The sequence below is a fragment of the Notechis scutatus genome, chromosome 3 (assembly GCF_049901735.1).
Source record: "Notechis scutatus isolate UNSWTSFEM ecotype Mainland chromosome 3, rNotScu1.2, whole genome shotgun sequence".
Taxonomy (NCBI): Eukaryota; Metazoa; Chordata; class Lepidosauria; order Squamata; family Elapidae; genus Notechis; species Notechis scutatus.
This window is the reverse complement of record NC_142011.1, coordinates 185,570,219-185,590,149: the sequence shown is the minus strand read 5'-3', so window position 1 is coordinate 185,590,149 and position 19,931 is coordinate 185,570,219. Positions and strand designations below refer to the sequence as shown.

The following is a 19,931-nucleotide window of genomic DNA, read 5'->3' as shown; positions in this document are numbered from 1 at the left end:
TAAACTTTAATGTCATAGCCCAAAACAATCAGCTAAACTTTCAAACTTTAGCTTATTGCATTTTTTGCATTAATATATAGTAACTAGACAATAAATGACTAAAACCTCTCTAAACTTTTTTTGTTGCCATCCTATAAGGTCTCTGTCCTCTTCTTTGCAGGTGGCATCAAAGGATAAATTGAAAGTCTATCATAGTTGATAAATAACACAGTAATGTAATACAGTCAAAGAAGACCTTAAGCATGTAACCGGAAACATAACTTTAATGTTTTCCTTTTTAAATTGATTTAGTCTGGGTCAGGCATTTTGTATGTTTATACAAGAAACACTCATGTTGAATCAGTTACTATTCATTGCTGAATAGGCAAAATTCAGAGGCTTATTGTAAGAAATTCAACATGTATTCTCTTACAGTCCACTGGAGAATTATAAAAGGCTATAGAAAGCAGGTAAAAAAAGCTCCAAACAAAAATGTTATAAATAATAGTACTATATTATATAATTGTATTTAATATAAAAACTTTTACACCTTTATCTTCTTTACAAAACTAGGTATTATAGATGGTTATAACATTTAGCTCTCAGTATGATGCTTTCAAGTTTACATCCAGGGAAATAGTTTTTCTTGGCTTTAACATGCTTTTTAAAGGTTTTTATAAAGATAAAATATCAGTATACTGTAAACTGCTCTTAACAAAGGATCCAAAGAGCAGGTGTTCATATTCTGTGTGTTCAACTATTTTGTGTGTTCATCCAGTCAAGACATTAGGTGTATGAAGTGTTCAAAAAGAAAAAAGCTGTTGGCATACGTATTTTTCTTCCCATTTTCTCTTCCATGCGGTTTTATGTATAAGAGCCAAAACATTACTTCAACCTAGAGCACCTCTAAAAATGTATTTTGGTCTTTTAAAAATAACCTAGTTTAAGAAATATGGGAAAGATCACAAAACAATAAATAATTTTCTCTCCAGCAAAGTAATGGATTCTGACCTACACAGAATTTTAATAATAATAACTTAAAGAGCAAGATAAATTCATGGCTGGTCATGTCACCTAAAATCTGTGGGGAGATTGATTGATTGATTTAATCAATCTTGCCACATATTTTAGGTGACATGACCAGCCATGAATTTCTCAATTTGAATTGAGATCATTGTACTGCCAAAGGATTTTTAACTCATCTTATTAGTACTGTATATATAGCTTTAAACCATTGCCCATTTAAGCAAAATGTACAAATACCTAAATTTTATTCTTATGGAAAAATAATGTATCACGTAAGATGTGAAATAGAAAAAGTCAGGGACCCAAAGTGAATGAGCCAAGAGACATGCAACCCTTGGTGTCCAATTAGATCCTTTATACAAAACTAATTAATAAAAATGTGAATAGGCATGGTTGTATGCAAAGTATAAGTCTCAAGCACCTCTATCCATAATCTTTCTTATAAAAAATAATAAAAATGAAGTCTAAAAGATGTTTACTTGCCCAGAAAAATCATTTTAAAAAATGGAACTGCCTTGCATTGTTGAGGGTAGAAATGGTAACAGGTAGCAATCCAGCAGATGTTTTGAAATCACTTCTATCCCTGTTGACAACCAACTTTATGAATTTATATGCTTCGCCAAACAGCTGTTTTGTAAGAGCACAAAAATACCCAAATTTTTAGTTTTCCCCAAAACCCTAAAGATTTGGACTCCCCAATCTTTAAAGATTAGACGATATGGCAATGGGGAACCACAAATATTTTAATGATTAACAACTGAATTTAAAGAAAATGAAACTAGTCTCCATGATATTTGTCACAGCTTATTAATATAAAAGGCAAATAGTTTAGAAAATATAGGAACTCCATATGAAATCCAATACTGCCTGTGATATGGTTGCCATAGAAACCACAAACCATGTTCTTCCAGTTCTACAGGGATTTTCGCCACCAGCTGATTAATCTCTTTTATTTAAATTTCCAGGACACTCTCATAGCTTTTATCTGACTATCTGTTAAATCAATTATTACGTGCAAGTTTCACCCACAAATCATTGCTAATAGCTGTAGTTGTTAGGGATAGTTTTGTGTTGTTCATTTTATTAATTATATTTTTATTAACCAATTAGCGAAATAAAGTTCTGTGTGTTTGTCAGACTTGTCCATATTTCCAAGATGTAACACATTCAATTTATAATAAGATAAAACTCATATTTTTATCGATGATACAGTTTTGGCCTGGAAATCACATGAAGCTCAAGTTCATGTGGCAGCAGCTCCACATGAAAACTAAAAAATTCGTTCATTAACCAAGCAAATTCATGTCACCAATTAACTGTATTTTACAGCGGAAACAAATATGCATAGTGGGCTAATATGCATAAAAAGTCTGAAAAACATGTAACAACCATCGTACATTGTTTCAAAAACTGGTAAGTGGTGATTTTGCTCTGTGAACTAGCATAAAAATTCTTAACGCACAAGGAATCTTTGGAAAGTCTAACTTAAAATATTAAAATATGATACTTTTAAGAATAATTCCAAGCTTTTTCAAGTCATGTAAATACTAGCTACAGTGTCTAATTTAAATTATCAGATACTTTTAGTATTCCCTTCCAAAAATGAAATTATCTTTAAAAAACAAAGGAAACCTCCCCATAAAATTTAATAAAACAATCAGCTTAAGGGCAAGACGATAACCCTTTCATTATAACAGTGGCAGCTTAATACCACTTATAATGTTTGTTTTCCATTTCAGAGGGTCAGCATAATGAAATGGACCACAGCCTGGTCAAAACTGACTGTAGGATATGGATCCTATGAAAGCCACTGAACACATGAAAGGAATTACAGTAGACCACACATCAAACGTTTGGGCCTTGGTGCTTCCTTCCTCTTATCCTAGTGGCAGGAAATGCACTACATATCCCGTGAGGTGACCAGACATTTAAAAGTAGTGCCTTGTTCAAAAAAGCTCTGTGTACAATAATTTACCACAAATAAGCAGAAGACTGTTTTCCACTGCAGTTGTCTTCTAGACTTGTAACAGGAGCACAATAGTTGGAACAAAGGTAACGTATGTTAACTATACAATGTATTTTCAATCTGTTTGAGAGGGAAATAAGAAAACCCTGATTTCTGAAAAGTTTTAGGTTTTTATTATATGAATGTGTATAATCTGCCTGTTATTATTTGTAAAAGTGGCCTATGTCTTCTTTAAATATGTCAGTTAAAAGACTGGCACATTGGGTTATGTGTATTATTTTTTTTAAAAATGATTCTATGACAAAAAGTTTGATTTGCTTTTAAGCTTATTCTTACATGCATAACATAATCTAAATCATTCTGTAAATGAGGAAGTGAATAATTCTAAATGCATGCAAAATGACCAGCCAGGAATATAACTTTTCTAAACAGACTCAAAAACATGGACAGAGGAAATAGAGGTTAGCAGTTGTAACAAATTGTGCCAAAATAAAATGTAATGAAGTAATGCATTCTTTATGGATTTGCATTCTGTGTGAAAAATTTAGTTTAGAACACAACATTGCTTGCCAGTAATAGGAGAACAGGGTTTGGCTTTCCCAAACTTCATACAAACATTTGGCTTAGTGAGAAATTGAGTAAACAAACTCCTTCTGATTCTCTATTAAAGTTAATCTGGTCATATATAGTAGTCACAGGGTTGCTTCAGGTTATTTGTTTCGTGGTACAATACCTCAGCCTTATCAGGTGCTGTATATATATTCACCTGGAAGTTCTGAGGTTAAGTTTCACTGAACATGAGCTTCGTGTTTACTGAGTAGTAATTATTTTTATGTAGGATGAAAGACAGAACATTCACAGTGCGTTTGATAAGTTGACATGGGACAGGAATTCTTTTTCACTGTTGTGTCAATTTATCAAACCATATGTAGATATCAATCAAATCCTCTATTAAGCAAAATGAATTAATTTCAAAAGCTAAAGAATAACTCATATGATAACTAGGATGCTTTCCACTTACATTGAATATATAATACACCATGTTGTTCTATTTCATTGCTACATTGCTCAAACATTATACATTTAAATATTGTAAAAGAAAGAAAATCTCAGGTGGGTTATTATTTAACAGCTGCCTCCTGAAATGACAAAATTGCACTCTATTTAATAGATTTTAATGGAACAAAATGTGGTGTATTTCATAAACTATTTATTTAAATCTATATTTATCAGCATTACCTTAGTAACTGTATATTTCTACCTTATATGATATCTAAGCATTAAAATATGAGGACATTTCATGTTTCATGTTGACATATACATAGTGTTAATTTGTGATAATAAAACAAGTTTTCTAAAAATGAGTATAAAAAATGTCTGCCGCACAGTATTCCTGTAAGTGTTTATCTTTATTTTTCACCTATCACAAGAAATCTGTGGGATCCTCACCTACATCAATCAAGTATTCTTGCCAAAGCTGAAATTCAAGACTGTTTTATTAATAGAATTAACATTTCCTCTTTGTTTAAAGACAAGGTTCAACCAATGCTACTACCAAATCAATGAAATATTAACCAAGAACAACTATACTAAACCTATTAATGGTAAATATTTTTTTCATTCTGAATGCTTTTAAACATGATAAAGACTTTCTGTATTTAATGCTGGTTTTCTTTCCTAAATTTGTATTCTGAGTATTTCAGATGTATAGATATTATCTAAACCAATGTCCAAGCTTGAGGTCTTTCTCAGGTAAAATATTTGAGGAATAAAAAGTGAATTTCTCCATTGAATCCCTAACACTTGTTGCTCAGTTAAAATTTAATGGAATGAAGAGTTTATTATTTATAATAGGTAAAGGCATCTGTAAAATACAATAATTTATCTAAAAATGCTACTTAGATGTCAAAGTCTATAAGCTCATAGCTGTTTCAGAAAAATAAACTTCGTGTTCTCACTGTTATATTTCTTCTCTCCACTTTCAATAAAAGTGCTATGAATTCATAGACAAAAGTCCTTTGCACAAAAGTGGACATTGGGGACAAGAAATCTCCAGTTCAGATAAAAATAATTACATTAGTATAAAACAAAAGGAAAGGAAAGTGAAAGAACTGGCAATCAAGCATTAGGAAAAATGAATAACCAACTTCTTCTATATTTATCTGATTAAAGTAGGCAACAAATCTTTGAATAAATTTTCTCTTACTTTTTTTCCTGTTCCACTAAATTCTGTAAGCTATTAGGAAATGAAAACATAGCAATAATTTCCTAAAGCCACATGGAAAATGATACTTTAAAAAAATATTTGTATACTATTGTTTATATAAACCATTTGATCTTAATCTTTTGTTTTAAAACATTATCATTCTAATGTTTCAGATATGGTCCATGGTTTCAAAGAGGAAGTTATTTAAGCTAAATAAAAAAGCAAGAGTAATAATGCTGCTTTCAACTATTTAATGAGATCAGGCTAAGGTCTATTAACATGTTTATTGTGTAAGTCAGAGCTGTACCACTGACACAATTAATTGGAAAAATAATTTTCAAATTTGTGCATGATTTTTAAAAGTCCTATTAATTGAGTAATAGCTGTTTAAGAATTAAGAACATTATACACACATATAGAAATGTGTATTAATTGGTGTGATTTTTAAGAAAGACATCTCTTCTCTTTTTTCTGAGACAAAAAACCCTAAGTCAGAGTTGGTCAACCTGAAGCTTATGGGATGTATAGATTCTCCATTTGCTGTTCCCAAGCTCACATGTCCCAAAAGTCACTGTTTTACCATTTTTACAATAGTTTCCCTCTGGGAGGCCTCTAACTCACACTTTTATACCCCTCCAACATTGGGACAGAATATTTAGCCTCACCCACTCTGCTGATGTCATAAAATCAAAGGACAGCTTCATTCATGTAAATCCCCTCCCAGAGATCACCCCCCCCCCCAAACTGCTCAGGAGAATATTTGTCCAAAATTTGCTACAGACCAAAGGACATGCTTACACATATATGTAACAAAAGAGTGGTTAGGTGAGTAAGCATAAACCTGCTGATTCCAATTAATCAAAGATAGGCTTTAAAACACAAGCTGCACCAAATGGCCATTTCAAGGGATCCTGGGATACTGCAAATGAGATAAATGCAGGCTTAATCCTAAGAGTCCAAAATACTGTCATGTGGCTGGAAGGGTGTTCACCAGAGCTTTGAAACTGGGTCATAAATATCTTTTGGGTAGTCCATTGCAATGTGACGGTCATAACACACAGGGTTACCTATATTGTAACTCACTCTTTATGGGCTACCCTTGCTCTTGGTCCAAATGTTGTAACAATCTATGACCCAAATATCTGAGAGATTGCTGCTGATTGAAGATTATACTGCATACATTAAGAAACACAAGGAGTTACCTTCCTTTCATTTGTAGACAGGACTTTTTTATGGTAATGCCTCTACTCTGGAACTGCCTTCTGAAATTTATGAAGAGCTTACTATAATTCCTGTTAAATATCCATTCAAAACTAATATTTTCATCTATATATTTTTAAAGAATTACTGCATGATTTCTGTTTTACTTTTAGTCTCTCCTGTCCCTATTTTAAACAATTGTGTTATTTTACTGTTGTTTATTTTATTGTTATATTTTACTACTGCTTCTTTTGTTTTTTAATTACTGCATTGTAATGGTTTTGAATGCACTATAAATAATTATTTATTTAATAAATTATAGTGATAGCTGTTTATGGCTATTTCATCTCAAATAAATGTATTGTGATACCCAAGCAGCATTTTGAAACAGGTATAGTTAAAGCAGAATTATGAAAATTGGCATTTTTGTGGTTTTTCCTACACTGAAATACTTTCTATATAAACCATTTCTAATGTCTGAAATGTCTCCTAAAGGGATTAATTTAAATTACAATGCAAAATGACATATTTTAAATGAATGTTATTAGTGCCCACAAAAGCATCTCTGCTTTTCTTCCATTTTCTTTTACAATGAAGCAAGAAGCTAAGAATAAAGCTAATAGTAGTCCCAGCCACTAGCCTGAATTTTCCATATGAAACAATCTAGGGCCTCTATAAATCAAACTAGCTATGTCACTTGCAAGTAACCATATCACCAGCACCAGCTTTCTTGATATGTTGTGAATTTTCTCATTTGTGAAGACCCAAACGGAATCCATCTGAAATGTATATTCATTTCATAATTCAATTTTGAAATTTTTCTGATACTTTTGTTTTTAGCTATTGTCATATAGTATCTTAAGATCCTGGTTTGTAACACACTATTTATGGAGATAACACAATGTGTTCTGCTGAAACAAATACACCAATGGGCTTTCTATTAATTCCATGCAGACCTGAATTAGCCTGCATAAATGAAAGAAAAAAAGATTTGGGTTACTATCTGACTGCAATCACTGTCTTATTTTTCTTATTATTGTTTCCATTTGATAAATTCCTTGCTAGAATTATCATTTCATTTTTGCCTTACAGGATCAGTCAGAAAAAGCTAAAAAAAAATCACACATAAATCACACAATCACGAACATTTCTAATGTTTGTTTTTCTTGTTGACAAATGGTAAACTGTAATGATTAAAACATTGCATATTTGTGAAGAATCTTGAGTAAATATATCAATTATATTTTGTACATAGTAACACACATGCACACGCACACACATTAAAGAGATTATTGAAAACACAATAAGGAATCCTCTTCTCCCTGATATTCATTATGCAATATTTAGATAAGTTCAAATGTATGATTTCAGGTTAATTCAAATTAACCCGTCTGCAGTGCAAATTGTATAATAATATGTGTAGCATATTTTAATAACACAAGCCAAACTATGATGTATCCTAAGGTAATATAATATCCCAAAATAAAAGCACACCTGTCAGCTGAAAATCCCATGGAGAAAAATACACATACACATATGCACATATCAGCTGGCCAGGAAAGAACCTCACCATAAAATTATTAGATTTATTGAGATGTTTTATGGTCTAAAATATATATTATAATTGACTGAAATTGGGGAACAAATACATGGATCAATGGATTAAAATATATTTATTTTGTGTAAAATTTGCAATGAAAAATAGAGCTTATCTAAAATACTCATTCATGAATAAAGTTGAATAAAGAGAAAGATTTTCAATTTGGTGGAATCAGTAGTAGGATACTACATTAATTAATAATCTACTTGTAATAAAGTAACAATAGTGAAGACAAAGATATCCTAGAACGTGCAAAGATTTTAGAGAAAATGGGGAAAGAAGGAAGGAAGGAAGGAAGGAAGGAAGGAAGGAAGGAAGGAAGGAAGGAAGGAAGGAAGGAAGGAAGGAAGGAAGGAAGGAAGGATCATTCTTCCAAAGCATTTCAAGAGCTATAGTAAAAAAAATTGTTATAGATAAAACTCAGTAGAGGTCATCAGAGAGCCCACAAGTATTGCTGGAATGAACCACAAGCTGTACATCTTCACAATATATTAAATTAAAAGTCTACCATAAACAAGAGAAATAAAATGTTTTAAATATTACTGTGAAATACTTTTAAATTTTCCTTGAACCAATATATTGCATAATTTGTAATTTAGTCATAAGATGCAGAATAAAAAAGAGAAACTAATTTTTCTGAAGGTGTTCTGTTTCAGTAATAGTATCTACTACAGTTATTATTTTTAAATATTGTTTTTAAATATATACTTGTCAGCAAGGTATCCTTGAAATGAAATGTTTAAAAGGGTATTTTTAAAATTAGCAGGAAATTTAAAAACCATTTAGTGGAAAGCCATCTAAATGTAAAGAATCTAATCTAAAGGACCAAATGTAAAGTTATGCCATCATGGGATAAATTGGATATCTAAGTTCTGCAATATATGAGAACAGAATTCACTATAAAACTGTCAAAGAAACATATGCTACACTTCCACAATGGATATGAAGACAAAATACAGAAATCATAATAAAGCCTATAAAAAAGACAGGTCACTCAACAAAAAAGAAAAAAAAGCATTAAGTAGATAAACACATATTTTTATAAGCACAGGATTAAGTTAAAATTTTTAATATTTAATTAAGTAGTTTAAATAGCTAAATGTACTATGTTGTTTCATGCTAAAAGAAACTCTAATTTCAGATAGAGTCTCTTTTTTGAAAGCACTTTTTTTCTTTGTGTATCACAGCAACATCCAGCACTGGTTTCAACTGGTTTCAATCTATACAATTTGCCCCCAAGAGAGATAACTGCTTTAGTTCAGTTCCATAATTATTGATTTATATAATTTTTAAATGTATTTATTATGAAAGCATTGAAATACAAGAAATTTGTAAAAAGCAAATATTCGGATGCAAAGAAAGTAGATAAAAAAGGGGAGAAACAAGTTAATATCAAAACAGAGACCATTAAATAAAAAAAGCCTTGTGAAAACAGAGGAAAATGGTTTCAATCTTTTTCTGCCCTTCCAGTTATATCTTCAGCCCCAGCCATAGTTTACATATATTAACTTTATATCAAATATTGATATAAAGCAGCAATTGTTAGTTTTTATTTAAGTCCTAAAATCTGTATTTCAGATATTGAATTCTGTTTTATGACTTACTGTATGCAAAGGAATGTTTTTTGCTTGAACTTAGTTAAACCTCTCTAATGGGTATATACCAAGGGTCTTCAAACTTGGCAAGTTTAAGACTTGTGGGCTTCAACCCCCAGAATTCCTGAGCTAACATGACTGGAGGAGGAATTCTGGGAGTTGAAGTCCACAAGTCAGAAAGCTGTCAAGTTTGAAGACCCCTAGTATATACTGTCAATTTTGCCATGGTGTTCTCCAATTTTAGTCCCCCAGTTATTATACTGTAGGCAAAACAAACTTTGATGCAGATACATACTAAACAAAACTGTTCAGTTGTTTGAATAAGGCAATATTCCAACAACATATACTTTTGTCTTGTTCAATTAGATGTATTTATGGTGTGATGTTTGATCCAGGTTCCCTGTCTAGCAAATTTCCAATAATCCAATGAAACAAGTGATATAATTTAAGGTTAAGGGATATAATTCTGCCTCCCAAGTACATCTGGTTCACAGGATATTCTCCAAATCTACACCTAATTCCTCCCAAAATACACATACACATCATTTTAGGCATCACAGCCAGATTCTGTCAATATGACATCAAAGCAGGATAAAGCAAAAGATTATTTTGTCTTTTGTATTATTTCTTGGGAAGACTGTCACATCTCAAGAGCATTTTTGGAGCCTGGATTAAGGGTAACCCAGTGATAGATAGATAGATAGATAGATAGATAGATAGATAGATAGATAGATAGATAGATAGATAGATAGATAGATAGATAGATAGATATGTGTGAGCAAAAGGCACGAAGCCGAAGGCACCAGCCTGAAGATGGCGAGTGGGTCCTTGTCGAAACATTGCCAAGATACTTTCAATCTTACATGGGAAAAGACCCGAACACGCCAAGACCTATATATATATATATACACACATACATACATACACATACATTCACACATACACATACACATACATATGTATACATATACATATACATATACATATACATATACATATACATACATACATACATACATACATACATACATATATATATATATATACACACACATATCATCTATCTATCTATCTATCTATCTATCTATCTATCTATCTATCTATCTATCTATCTATCTATCTAATATAGTATATAACATATAACAAAACATTAGCATACATTAGCTGATTTTAATATCTAACAAGGGGAAAAAGTGTATGAATCCAGAATAGAATTAAATTTACTTTATGTTTACAATTTTCTTTTTTGGCAACATTTTTTCTTAAGCTCCAGTATAACTTTCTCAAACATATTTTGCCAGTAGTTGAACTGAAGCTCTACAGTTAATTCTTCCTATTTAATAAGGAATTTAAAGTTATTGGGAGCCATTCTATATTATCATTCTAGTTTATTTATTTGAGAAGATGGCAGTGCTTTTTCAATATGTTTACTTGATTGAGAAAAATATCCCTGATTTAAATGGAACTCTGATTGACACACTTCAACAACAGAGGATATGTGAGTATGAGACTAACAGACCAATCTATCTTAAAGTGCATTTTGGGAAAGTTCCCCATCCCCACTTCTCAGATAAAAGATCAAAAGTTGTAAAGAATCTGTACAACTTAAGCCATTAGAATGTCTGAGCAAAAGTAATATCTGTCATTTTAAAGCTGTAAAACATTTTACTGTTGGTGGAAGATTTTGAAGGTTCTGACTTATTTCTATTGAAGTGTACTTTTCAAACACATGCACATACAAAAACATACACCACATCTGAGAAACAGACCAACAGGAAGCATAAGACACTTGTTCATCTGTATTTCTGTGACTTTTCTCACTTGGTATTATTTGAAACTATACTTTCATGTTTTCCAGCAATGCCAAATCTAGTAAAGATCATATATTATTTTTATCAGGTTGATTACATATGTTCTCCAGTTTTTCTGCTTACTTATGATTAGTGTGGTTTTCACAAAGGCAGTGACACAATCCAGAGCAAGATATTCACACAAAAAATGTGTTTACTGTGAAACTTTTCCTTAGAACTTTGCTTTCTTTCACAGCTTTGATCCACATGACATCAATGGTCCAGCATTTTGCAAGTCTGCGAACCATTTAACATTAGGAAAATCACTTTCACACTATTCAGCTACTGAAACAGATAGTATTTGCAAACATATCTTTTGTATAAGTGAATAATTTTCTGGAGATGAGGGAAAGCTTTTTCAAAGCTCAAAGTACTTTATTTTGGTCATTGGCTAGCCTGCTTTTCCACTTATGTTCTAAGCCTGGTTTGTTTCCCAATGCACATAAGTCCCAATTTTGTAGTTTTCTGAAGTATTGGACTTAATTATTAAAGCATGCATGAAAAAAGTAACAATGAATATGGAAAATTTCACTATAAAGTACAGACTTTAACAAGTACATTGTTTAGTTCCCCGGTATTATCACACAGAGGCATCCATATGCTATTATATGCCAATGACCTTTACTTCTCCCAGAATGGTTTCCAAACAAGCCTATAAGCACCAGCTAAGTCCTGTCAGTTAAAAACCTATGATTAACTGTCAAAATTTAGAAATTTTACAAAAATGGCAAAGTAACACATTCCAATAAAGCACACTAAGATTTTAAATAGTTTAAAAGTAGAATGTATCACCGTCTACTTTTCCTTTCCCTGAAATTAATATATCCATAGTTTCATGCACAAAAGACCACAGAGGAGATAATTGAAGCTGTAAGTCAGAAAGGTAACAATTTTGTTCTTCTAGCTGTTAAACTATTCAGAACCAAGATGATTCCACTTTGGCTCTATGGCAAGCTTCATACATTGGGAAAAGAGAGATAAGACTGCAAGAAATGCAGATTATTCCATAGTTTTTCTTCTAATTTTAGCTACATTTCAAAAATAACCCTGAAGGAATGGAGTAACAACAATGATATGAATCAAATTTAGACTGATTAATACCTATATTTTTCTGATCACTTCTATGTCAGACGATTGAATATCTATGATTTTTTTAGGTAGGGACAAGAAGCACACTGATTTGCCCCTCCAAGCATCCCATTCAAGCCATTTATTGTTTCAATTTACTATATGCAAATAGACCCTCTGCACAAGAATCAAAGTGCACTGGTATTATACCACTTTTGTGATATGCCTTGTACACTCTGAGCTATATGAGTTAACTTTTAATACTTACTGATAAATGTCTTTCCTCAATACAACTCTACTAAGAGGATTGTCAGCCTGAGGAGCCATTGATACAGAACCAATTTTCAATACCAAAGTATCTTCCTTGTTTGCCTGATCTGCAATAGAAATGGAAGACAATCATCACACGTTATAAAAGTCAGTCATTAACAAAAGAACTTGAAATGGATAAATATGATTTAAGGTCACTTCTGAACAACAAAGTTGTGAAATCATTACTAACAAAATACAGGTGAAACTCGAAAAATTAGAATATCATGCAAAAGTTAATTTATTTCGGTAATGCAACTTAAAAGGTGAACCTAATATATGAGATAGACTCATTACATGCAAAGCAAGATAATTCAAGCCGTGATGTGTCATAATTGAGGCGATTATGGCTTACTGCTCATGAAAACCTCAAATCCACAATCTCAGAAAATTAGAATATTGTGAAAAGATTCAATATTCTAGGCTCAAAGTGTCCCACTCTAATCAGCTAATTAAGCCATAACACCTGCAAAGGGTTCCTGAACCTTTAAATGGTCTCTCAGTCTGGTTCAGTAGGAATTACAATCATGGGAAAGACTGCTGACCTGACAGTTGTGCAGAAAACCATCATTGACACCCTCCATAAGGAGGGAAAGCCTCAAAAGGTAATTGTAAACGAAGTTGGATGTCCCCAAAGTGCTGTATTAATAGAAAGTTATGTGGAAGAGAAAAGTGTGGAATAAAAAGGTGCACAAGCAGCAGGGATGACCGCAGCCTGGAGAGGATTGTCAGGAAAAGGCCATTCAAAAGTGTTGAGGACTTTCACAAGGAGTGGACTGAGGCTGGATTCAATGCATCAAGAGCCACCACACACAGACTGATCCTGGACATGGGCTTCAAATGTCATATTCCTCTTGTCAAGCTGCTCCTGAACAACAAATAATGTCAGAAGCGTCTTACCTGGGCTAAAGAAAAACAGAACTGGTCTGTTGCTCAGTGGTCCAAAGTCCTCTTTTCTGATGAGAGCAACTTTTGCATCTCATTTGGAAACCAAGGACCCAGAGTCTAGAGGAACAATGGAGAGGCACACACTGCAAGATGCTTGAAGTCCAGTGTGAAGTTTCCACAGTCTGTGTTGATTTGGGGACCATGTCATCTGCTGGTGTTGGTCCACTGTGCTTCATTAAGTCCAGGGTCAATGCAGCCGTCTACCAGGAGATTTTGGAGCACTTCATGCTTCCTTCCACAGATGAGCTTTATGAGGATGCTGACTTCATTTTCCAACAGGACTTGGCACCTGCCCATACTGCCAAAAGCACCAAAACCTGGTTCAATGACCGTGGGATTACTGTGCTTGATTGGCCAGCAAACTCGCCTGATCTGAACCCCATAGAGAATCTAAGGGGCATTGTCAAGAGAAAGATGAGAGACATGAGACCGAACAGTGCAGAAGAGCTGAAGGCCACTATTGAAGCATCCTGGTCTTCCATAACACCTCAGCAGTGCCACAGGATGATAGCTTCCATGCCACGCTGCATTGAGGCAGAAATTGCTGCAAAAGGGGCCCAAACCAAGTACTGAGTACATATGCATGCTTATACTTTTCAGAGGTCCGATATTGTTCTATTGTACAATCCTTGTTTTATTGATTGCATGTAATAATCTAATTTTCTGAGATTGTGGATTTGGGGTTTTCATGAGCTGTAAGCCATAATCACCTCAATTATGACACATCGAGGCTTGAACTATCTTGCTTTGCATGTAATGAGTCTATCTCATATATTAGGTTCACCTTTTAAGTTGCATTACGGAAATAAATGAACTTTTGCACGATATTCTAATTTTTCGAGTTTCACCTGTAATATATTATTTATTGATACTAATTCACATGGAAAGCCAGTTTTCACAGCCAAGTCCATGCATTGTACTAAGCCATAATGTGCTCTGATTGCTTTTGGCTTAAATCAAAATCTCAATCCAACCATTGGGTTTTGTAACCACATATTATAATTCAGTTTAGCTGTTTGTAATCTAAGGCTTGTACACTCTGTGCTGCATTAAACTGGAAGAAATGCTGCATCAGTCTAATATATAAAGAACTGACTACATGTTTTAGTACTGCAATCAATCTACACACTAGATTTTGTAACTTTTTTAAAGCCTGTGAAGGATTTTATTATATTTTAGAAGCTGATATTGACATCTGATATATACATAAAGGCAAGCCCAGTGTTCTCCATGAGTCTATGTTTTGAGGATGGATGTAAGCTTTCAATTTCTCCATCTGTGGCCACCCAGTGAGTTATCCCAGACTGGTTTTTGAAAGTTTGAAAGTTAAACTTTTAGCTACAAATGTTAAAGTGTGGTGAGTGCTAAGTATTTTACTAAATAACATATTGCTTGATGTGGAAAGAACAAGCAAACTACACATGCAGTTCAGAAGAATCAAGTAAATGTGCCTGTGTGTGTATGTGTGTGTGTGTGTGTGTGTCTAAATAAACTGAGTTAAGTATACCATAGAAATGCATCCACAATGAATCAAACAACCAGAGGCCATAATTAACAATATGGACACACACATTAATGCAAAAGTCATGACATGGGTCAAGCAAATCTATCAAATATTTATTTCACAGACACCCACCCTACTTTTTTTTTAAAAAAAAGATCTTATTTTCAGAAAAAAAATATTGTACCATAAATCAGTGCAGTAGCTTTTCCCTTTAATTATTATAAAATAATTAAAGAAAAACTGAATTGAATACGTGATACAATAAATCATTTGAGAAAATAAGATCCAAAGAATATTTATTATAGGCTCCCCAGAGGTATTGATGGAGTGAGCAAAGTATGTGTTTTCTAAATAAGGACACAAACTTTAAAAATACCTTCTGTGTTGCATGGTCCTTCCTCCATTTTGGGGAAAAAGATTCTGATTACCCCAGTATTGACATAAATAAGTGGCAAGTTGCGAGATGTGAGAATATGGGACCTCATAGGCTGGCCTGGAGATTTTATTTTCTCTTTTTGACTTTTTGGAAGATTTGTTTGAAAAATACTTGCAATTGCATTGAGGAAGGGAAAACAAAAAACAACATCAAATGCCTGAGCTGAAAGAAGAATCTCATGAAGAAAATGAGGAGAACTATCTGTAAAACTTTCAGATAATTTCTGCAAAGTTCTTCGTTCATTTCTTGAGATCAATTTGTGACGGACATTTTTTGTAACAGCTTTTGTGTAAGTCAAAGAGAGAAATCCATGCTGTTGATGAGAACCATCCAAAAGTTTTGCAGTTGCCTGTGCCAAGAAACAGAAATATCCAGAAATAAGAAATCTGCATGCATTACATAACAGTTATAAAACTGTTTCTGGTTTAATATTTTATTTTCTATTTCAAGTTCTCCACTTTCTTGGCAGAAGAATGTATTTCTGGGAATTTATGAAAATAATAAAATGCCCTGTCTCTTTGCAGACCTGACTGAAATTTGTTCATCTATAGAGGTGTTTTAAAATGCTTTTAACGTAGTGCTTCTCAACCTTCACAACTTTAAGCCATGTAAATGTAAACTCCCAGAATTCTGGGAGTTGAAGTCTACACATCCTAAAGTTGCCAAAGTTGAGAAACATGATTTAGCTTCAGATATAGAGCATGATAACTGATTGGTTCAGAGAAACAGAGGATGAGCCATAGCAAACTTCAGGCTCTCGATGACTGCTTTATTTTCTTTACATTTGCATACAAATGCAGGAAATAAATATTATTAACTTTGATTAAATTGCAACCTCAACTTAATCAAAAGTTAAGAATCAAGGATCCATTGTATCAGGATCATTTATCAGGATTTGAAATTATAGCCATCCAGAGTCACCGTGTAGGGGAAATGGTTTTTGTTTCACCAATTAACTGAAAATCAACAATGGATGCTTCATGTAAAGGATGCTAAGCCACAATTTTGTGTCACATCCGAATGAGACCAATCCAGATGCATGTTGTGTGTGTATGTGTTTCAAAACTATGGATTATACGGGTAGTCCTCACGTAACAACTCTCCTATTAAGCAACCATTCGAAGTTACAATAGTGTTGAAAAATTATCTCTACGACTAGCTCTCACATTTACAACTGCTATAGCATCCCTATGGTCACATGACTGAGATTGTGTGCTTTGTGACCAGTAGATCTTTATGACTATCACAGTTTTCCATGATCATGGAAATGCCATTTGCACACCTTATTGCTGACTTCCAACAAAGCCAATGGAGGAACCAGCAGTAAAATCGCAGGACAATCTTATGTAATGTCTTACTAATCACTGCAGATGATTTGTTTAATAATCACAGCAGGACATAAGCCCACTGTGGTCATGTGATGCCTCACTTAAGAATTCTGTTGCTTAATAATGGAGTTGCCAGTCCCAACTGTGATCATTAAATGAGGACTACCTTTATTTACTACTTCTATATTTGGAGAAATCCTTCCCTCCCTCCCTTCATACCATGATTACCATGTTATGAATAATATCTGAAATCCGGTTAAGATAGGAGTTCTATACATGTACTGTACATTACAGTTTTTGTATATATACTGTATTTAACACTTTCTTTTTAATACTAACAAATTATTTAAAAATTTAATTATATTTCACTTTACATAATCTTAAGTATTTTTGCATGGTGAAAATGGACTATGGCAAATAGTAAATATTAGTAAATTAGCTTAATTCATGTTAGAACAAAATGATTGGAATAGATATAAACAATAATTTTACATGAACAATAATTGTGCATTTTCCTGATAAGATAATAATTAAAAAACAGAACTTCCAGTAACACTTTTTAAAGACAAATTTATCTTATTGAATATATTAGCCACCATTGCCTATTCTTCATTACTGTCCATAGAGAAAATCTCAACATGGTGAAAACTTTGGACCTTCTCACTTTCTCCTCAGAGCAGAAAGAAAATAATGTGAGATTGAGACTACAGGGTGCTTATCTTATTGAGAAGTGTTCTGTTGCATATTAAAAACAAATGTACTCTTATAGAATCTTCTGCTAAACCTGATTTTATCTTCTGCTAAACCTAATCTTATTTATCAGATTTATAAAGCTATCTATAAACACTCTGGGTGTCTACAAGAGTAATAAAAATTATAACCAAATAGACAGAATGATGGATATCCAAGAGAGTAACAAAGTTTCCAAACCTAACATGCACAGCCTGATAAAAAGCCTGCCACCCATTTCACCCAAGGACTGGGGAACATATTTAAAAGACTGTTTTCACAAGGCCCCAATAGATTCTGTGGAGGATCTTGTTCCAAAGGAAAGACAATAAGACAAAAAAGTCCATTTATTGGGTACTGGTGATACTGTTCAATTAATGGGACACAGAGCATATTTCTATCCAGTTGAAGAAACTGCCAGAGACAGATGACTACATCAGTGGAGGGGGAAATGTTCTATATGTAATGAAATTAATCTCTTGATTAATTATCGTGCAGTTACATCACAATCAAAATAGATCTTGGGTTCATACATACAAACTAAATAATATTCTGTTCATTAGATGAAGTGGGCTGTATTCCATGAAAATTTAAACCATAAATTTCCCATGAAGGTCAGTCTTTAAGATGACATAAAGTACTTTTTTAAAAAAAAATTTGTTGCAATACACTTAAAGAACTACTCCTTGGGAAATTATATGAATTTTTCAGTAATGTGTTAGGGAGATGAAAACAAAGAAAATTGGGTAATTGAATTTGTTTTTTTTCCCACACTCAAAAAATAAAAAATCTATATGTAGAAGATGGGGTGTATATAAATGTGTGTCCTATAATGCATGAGATTTCTCCATGGAAAGTAACAAGTGAATTTATATATAAGGCCATCTTAAACATATTAATTTTTGCCAAGTATAAAAATGAGAGGGCAGCTAGTATAACAAAGCAATGGTACAGTTGACTTTTAAAAAAATATTCTAGCAGTCACTAAAATATATTTACAGCAATATAGAATATATATGAGATAGAGAAAGAAATGGAAATTTCAGGGTCTCTATATTAGCAAAGATTTTTTTAAAAGTTTTATCCTAGAGTGGCTTCCATTTCCTCCTATATCTACATATTTCCCCTTTCCCTTTCTTCCATTGGTAACCCATTAAGCCTTCAATTCTAAAGCGTGTTAAAACTGATCTCACTCACAAATCTTGGAAGATTTTAGTTACTTTGAACGAAAGTTAGCATTATCCTACTGTGGCTTTTGGGTTTTGGCAGTGAGTTTGCTCTAAGTTTGCAAAAAATTATCCCAAATATTTTAATAGGCACTCAGTAATTTTGCTAACAGCCATGGAGCAGCAAAACACTTAAACTTATCCTGTAGCTATTAACTTGTACAGCTGTAGCTTCTTAAATGGCCAAATATAAGCATCATTCTTCACATAATTAAATTCAAATCCATAAGTTGTGAAGATAAATATTCTTCTTTTGCTACTCTAGCCAACTTACTTTGCATGTGAAAACACTAGCCAGAATACCACTGGGAAACAGAACATATTTTTTAAACATTAAAAAACAAAAATACGACTTTGACTAATGGGTTTTTAGATGAACAGCTTTCTGCCTTCACCATCACCTCTCTGAAATATTGTTTGTTAGTGGAAGTTCTGTAACATACATATTGCACTGATTTCTTACAGAAGGAAAGAAGCCAGAGAAGTTACTGAAAGGGTCCTGCTTGCTGACCGGTCGAACCAGCAATGTACGTCTGTTCAGCTTGTCAGTACAGGAAAGGAAGACACCTCCACATTTCCCCAGAGACCAAGAATCTTCCCCAAAGCTTGAGGTGATATAGATAAAAAAAAAGCAGAAAAACAAACACTGAGCCTTGGGGGGGGGAGGGGGGGGAGAAAACCTCATTAAAAAAATTCAGCCAAATTCTGAAGTCTGAGTTTTCCTTGTGAGTCCTTCACTTCCAATATCACAGATCAAATGATTTTTTTTTTTAAAAAAAGAGAAATCATGAAATCAAAAAAGACGTCACTGTTTCATTATTTGGAAGCAACAGCTCAGCAGAACAGCAGCAGCAACAACAAAAATCAGGGTTCAAAAGTAGAACATGGCTATTCAGGAATAAGGTCCCTTGATTTGCTTTTCAATCATGAACGAAAGAAGTTTTATTAAAATGGAAGGAGG

The 19,931-nt window shown here is 33.1% G+C and overlaps 1 protein-coding gene across 5 annotated transcripts in view; it reads right to left on the bottom strand.

The window, feature by feature from the left end:
- Window positions 1-19,931, bottom strand: part of VPS13B (vacuolar protein sorting 13 homolog B) — a 319,343-nt gene that overhangs the window by 143,446 nt on the left and 155,966 nt on the right. For 4 of the 5 annotated variants that reach the window (XM_026690425.2, XM_087962041.1, XM_087962042.1 and 1 more), the window contains exons 28-30: window positions 19,434-19,575; window positions 15,628-16,036; window positions 12,759-12,867 (exon numbers count right to left, since the gene is read on the bottom strand). In XM_026690425.2, the coding sequence (XP_026546210.2) occupies window positions 12,759-12,867; window positions 15,628-16,036; window positions 19,434-19,575 (660 nt within the window). The remainder of the gene's footprint in view (window positions 1-12,758; window positions 12,868-15,627; window positions 16,037-19,433; window positions 19,576-19,931) is intronic. The other variant, XM_026690439.2, reaches the window with a different exon arrangement.